General features: G+C 33.4%; 1 protein-coding gene across 1 annotated transcript in view; it reads right to left on the reverse strand.

Moving 5' to 3' along the window:
* LOC106456986 (protein ABHD16A-like) overlaps positions 1 to 3,986 on the reverse strand; it is a 35,435-nt gene that overhangs the window by 12,694 nt on the left and 18,755 nt on the right. Inside the window, exons 11-13 of the mRNA XM_022382795.1 lie at positions 3,299 to 3,463; positions 1,323 to 1,386; positions 213 to 276 (exon numbers count right to left, since the gene is read on the reverse strand). Of these exons, the coding sequence (XP_022238503.1) occupies positions 213 to 276; positions 1,323 to 1,386; positions 3,299 to 3,463 (293 nt within the window). The remainder of the gene's footprint in view (positions 1 to 212; positions 277 to 1,322; positions 1,387 to 3,298; positions 3,464 to 3,986) is intronic.

Consider the following 3,986-nt stretch of genomic DNA (forward strand, 5'->3'; position numbering starts at 1 on the left):
TTTTTTACCAGAAACAACCCTCATTTCTTTATAAGAACTGGAATGTTCATGAGAAGTGTGAACCTATTCTTTTACCTTCTTGTGAGTTATCTGACACAGGAAAAAGTTACCCTCTCTAAGGGAAGTATAAACATAGTAGGAAGTACCCTTCCTCCTTTGTGAAAGAAGTGTGGAATAAACTCCTTCTGGACTACTACTCATTTTTCACTAACCTGATAACCTGTTCTGCATTATTTAAGTTCATGTAGTTCCTAATTGTTCTTCCAACTAATGGACCTGTAAATAACAATAAAAATATAAGCACAGACACTGATAAATTGTAGTTAAATTTTATTAAAACATTAAAATGCTAAAGCTTTCCTCAGCACAATATTTATATTTGTTATTATATATTCTTGATTTTTTTATTTAGCTCGTTATTAAACAAAATAAATTTTTGAAGAGTTTTTGTTCGTTTGTTAGGCATCAGGTTAAACAATGACCTGTCGTTCCCTGCCACCGCAGGTATCAAAACCTGATTTTTAGCATTATAAGCCTTCAGACTTACTGCTAAGCCATCAATGTTTTTTTTTACATAGATAACATGGGCCTACAATGGTTTTATTGTCTTGAAATTTTTACATGTTCGACAGTAATTCCTGTATGTCGAATCCGAAAATGACATCTATTTTTATCAATCACATACAGATTCCTCACAAAACGTCATAATGCAATACATAAAACAAAGACCACAATATGTAGTTTTGAGACTAAAATATGTAGATTTAACAACAACAAAAAAAAATCAGGACATCAATATTCTTCCATTTTCTTCAGTTTGTTTGTTGTATTTTCGTTAACAATAATAATAATAATAATTGTTCATTGTTGTAAACGAAATGATAATTTGATCTAAGTAAGAGTTTGTTTTCTTCTCAATTTGTAAAAAATCCTTACGTGATAGAAAAAAATTAATATTATTTTTCAAAATCTGCATAGCTGAATTATGGAAAATCAGTTATTAAAACTAAAACAACTTTTATGAAGTTTAAATTCACAGGATTGTGTAATAGGAGTAGCTTTCTAACATGTGGTACAAAACAGTCTTCTGTAATGAATCAGGTAAGTTAAAAAATTATTTTTCAACTAAAACTGAACTGATTTTAAAGAAAACAATCCAAAGAAATATAAGTTTTAAGTATCTATTACTATAAAAATTAAACCAACTAACAAGTTGATACCTTACTCCAAAAGACAAAATTTAGTAAAATATCTCTGTTAAACTAGTGGATGTTATTGGTGAAAATAAAACGAAACATTTGAACTTTTGTTTCCTAACTCACCCCAACTAGGTGGCATTCTGGCTTTGGCTAAGGGAAGTATGTCATCAAATGTAGCATCCAGTATCTGGAAGTATAAAGAAGAGAAAAATCAGATGTTCTATTTTACATATTTAATGATTTACTCCTTGACAAATTAAACACTGAGAGAGAGAGAGAGAGTTGTAGTTAAAAACTTTGAACTTAAGAATTCTTCTCACTCAAAATCAACACAACATGAAAATTTTTATGGCTTATCCACATACAAATTAAATCAATAATGACAAGTTGGCTGGAAATAAATAAGTTAGGATTGCTTTTCAATATGTACTTAAGGAGCTTAAAGAAAGAGTTTATCACATGTACTGTATAGAGAGTGGTATATTTGTTTGTATAATTTTGCACAGAGCTACACAAGGACTATCTGAGCTAGCCATTGTTACTTTTGAAGTGATAAACTAGCCCAGGGGTACATGTTGACCACATCACTTACATGTTTTACATTTGCGGATCAGTGATAAAAAGTTAGTACTTACCAATTCAGTGGAACATCTGTGCTTTCCTGTCTACTTAGAGCATGTCAAAGTTAGGTGTAAGCTTGGCTACACCAAAGATAATTACTGCATGGAGACATGCATTTGTCACGTGGGCTTAAAAAATACTTTATCTTTGAAAACGTTGCTTCGCAGGTATAAGTGCTTCTGAACATATATATACAAATCACCAAGCAAGTTTCAAGAGACCAGGGAATTGTTTAACGGATACAAACTTATAAAAAAACCCTCTGAATTATCTTCAGTGAATTTGTCTTTCAACACAGTACTGCATTCCAGTTTGATTCTTTCCAATTGTACATTTATTTTTACATCATTTAAATCCACTGCAAAAGGGTTTTTGAACAAAATGAATGTCTTTTTTGAATGTGCAGAGAAATCAGAAAATCTCTCACTGAAGTTAATCTTGGCACACCTAATTGATTAATGATGTGTTTCATAAGGATCTATAGTTTGGTGTACTAGACAAAATGTTGCACTGAGCACTTCTCTAGCTGTTGCTTGAACAGTTTCAGTTTAAAGCTTTAACTTCACTATACACATCATTTGTTAGTATTCTCATCCCTTTAAGCTTCTTATTTAAGATGTTTAACTGTTCTGCTAAGTCTGTGAGTCTTGCAAGAACCCACAACCAGTCATTACCAGAAAGCTCAGTCACAAATTCTCCTTTTTCATTCGTGAATGTCGATACTGAACACAGGTTGAATAAGGTGGGCCATATTCAACATGCATTGATGTTTTTTAGGAAAGGCTGCACATTGGGTACCTCTGGACTAAATGGAAGGCTTCAAGTTACAACTTGTCAGAATGAATAATGGGATTTGACAATCACTCTTATAACACACTAATGGGGCCCAAAGTGCACAGCTTTTTCTTTCCATTTACAGGACGTGAAGCACAGAACCTCAATTCCACAGCGCATCACATCAACCACCGAGCTGTGGTTGGTGAACATTAGAACCTCAGTTCCACAGTCCAGCACATCAGGCACTGAGCTGTGGTTGGTGAACCATAGAACCTCAGTTCCACAGTCCAGCACATCAGCCACCAAGCTGTGGTTGGTGAACCATAGAACCTCAGTTCCACAGTCTAGCACATCAACTACCAAGCTGTGGTTGGTGAACCATAGAACCTCAGTTCCACAGTCCAGCACATCAGCCACCGAGATTGGCCCAACAAGTGGCATATACATATTAGTCAATGAAAATAGCAATTATTGCTTAGTACTACTTAATCACAAACAAACCCCCCCCCCTTAATACTCTTTTTCCCACTTTTGTATAAAAATGTATAATCTTAATACATGTTATCATTACAGTTACAGAGATATGGTCTTGCACAGCTGAAAACATTTAGTTTACAAAACAAGTGGTGTGAAATTGGTTCTGGGTTTAATATGAAGACTGTACTTTGGAAACTCAAAACTAAGTTTATTAATGTACTTACCAAACCCTTGATATCTGGATAATTCATTGCTGCCCAAGAGGCAGGAAACCCACCTATAGACCAGGCATAGATCATGATATTTTCGGGCATAAACCCAAAGCGATGAATAGCAAATTGAATAACTACATCAATAGCATTGGTTTCTTGGCTAGGAAAAGGCACTCCCTATTTCAGTTGAACAAAAGAAAAACAAACAAAACTAGATATTTTATTTAGCAAAGGAAAAAAAAACAAACTAAATAATAAATTACAATGATTTTAAAACTCAAATAAATTTATCCCAAAATATTTATTAAACTTTAATACACCTACTTTTATTATTTTCACAAAATGTAATTTTCACTCGTTACAAAGCAGTAATACAGAAACTGATTCCTTATTAACAGCAGCTTGTAACGTTAGCCTTTGTTAATTGCATAACTGATATACACACACACATATATATATTTAGGCAGATTTTGTTAAACAAGACCGATGTCTGTAGGTTTACTTTCTTCTTAGAATTCTTCTCAAGAAGTCGATAAGCCGTCTTAACGTTGTTAAAACAACGGGTAAAAGTTGTAGCTAGTGATGAGTTGGCCGACGCGTTTCGAATGCATTCTGCATCCATTATCAAGGCTGAATGTTGTGTGAATTGTGAAAATCTGTCACCAAAGTACACCAACATCCGAATATATATATATATATA

Source organism: Limulus polyphemus, unplaced genomic scaffold, assembly GCF_000517525.1.
Source record: "Limulus polyphemus unplaced genomic scaffold, Limulus_polyphemus-2.1.2 Scaffold278, whole genome shotgun sequence".
In the NCBI taxonomy this organism is placed as follows: Eukaryota; Metazoa; Arthropoda; class Merostomata; order Xiphosura; family Limulidae; genus Limulus; species Limulus polyphemus.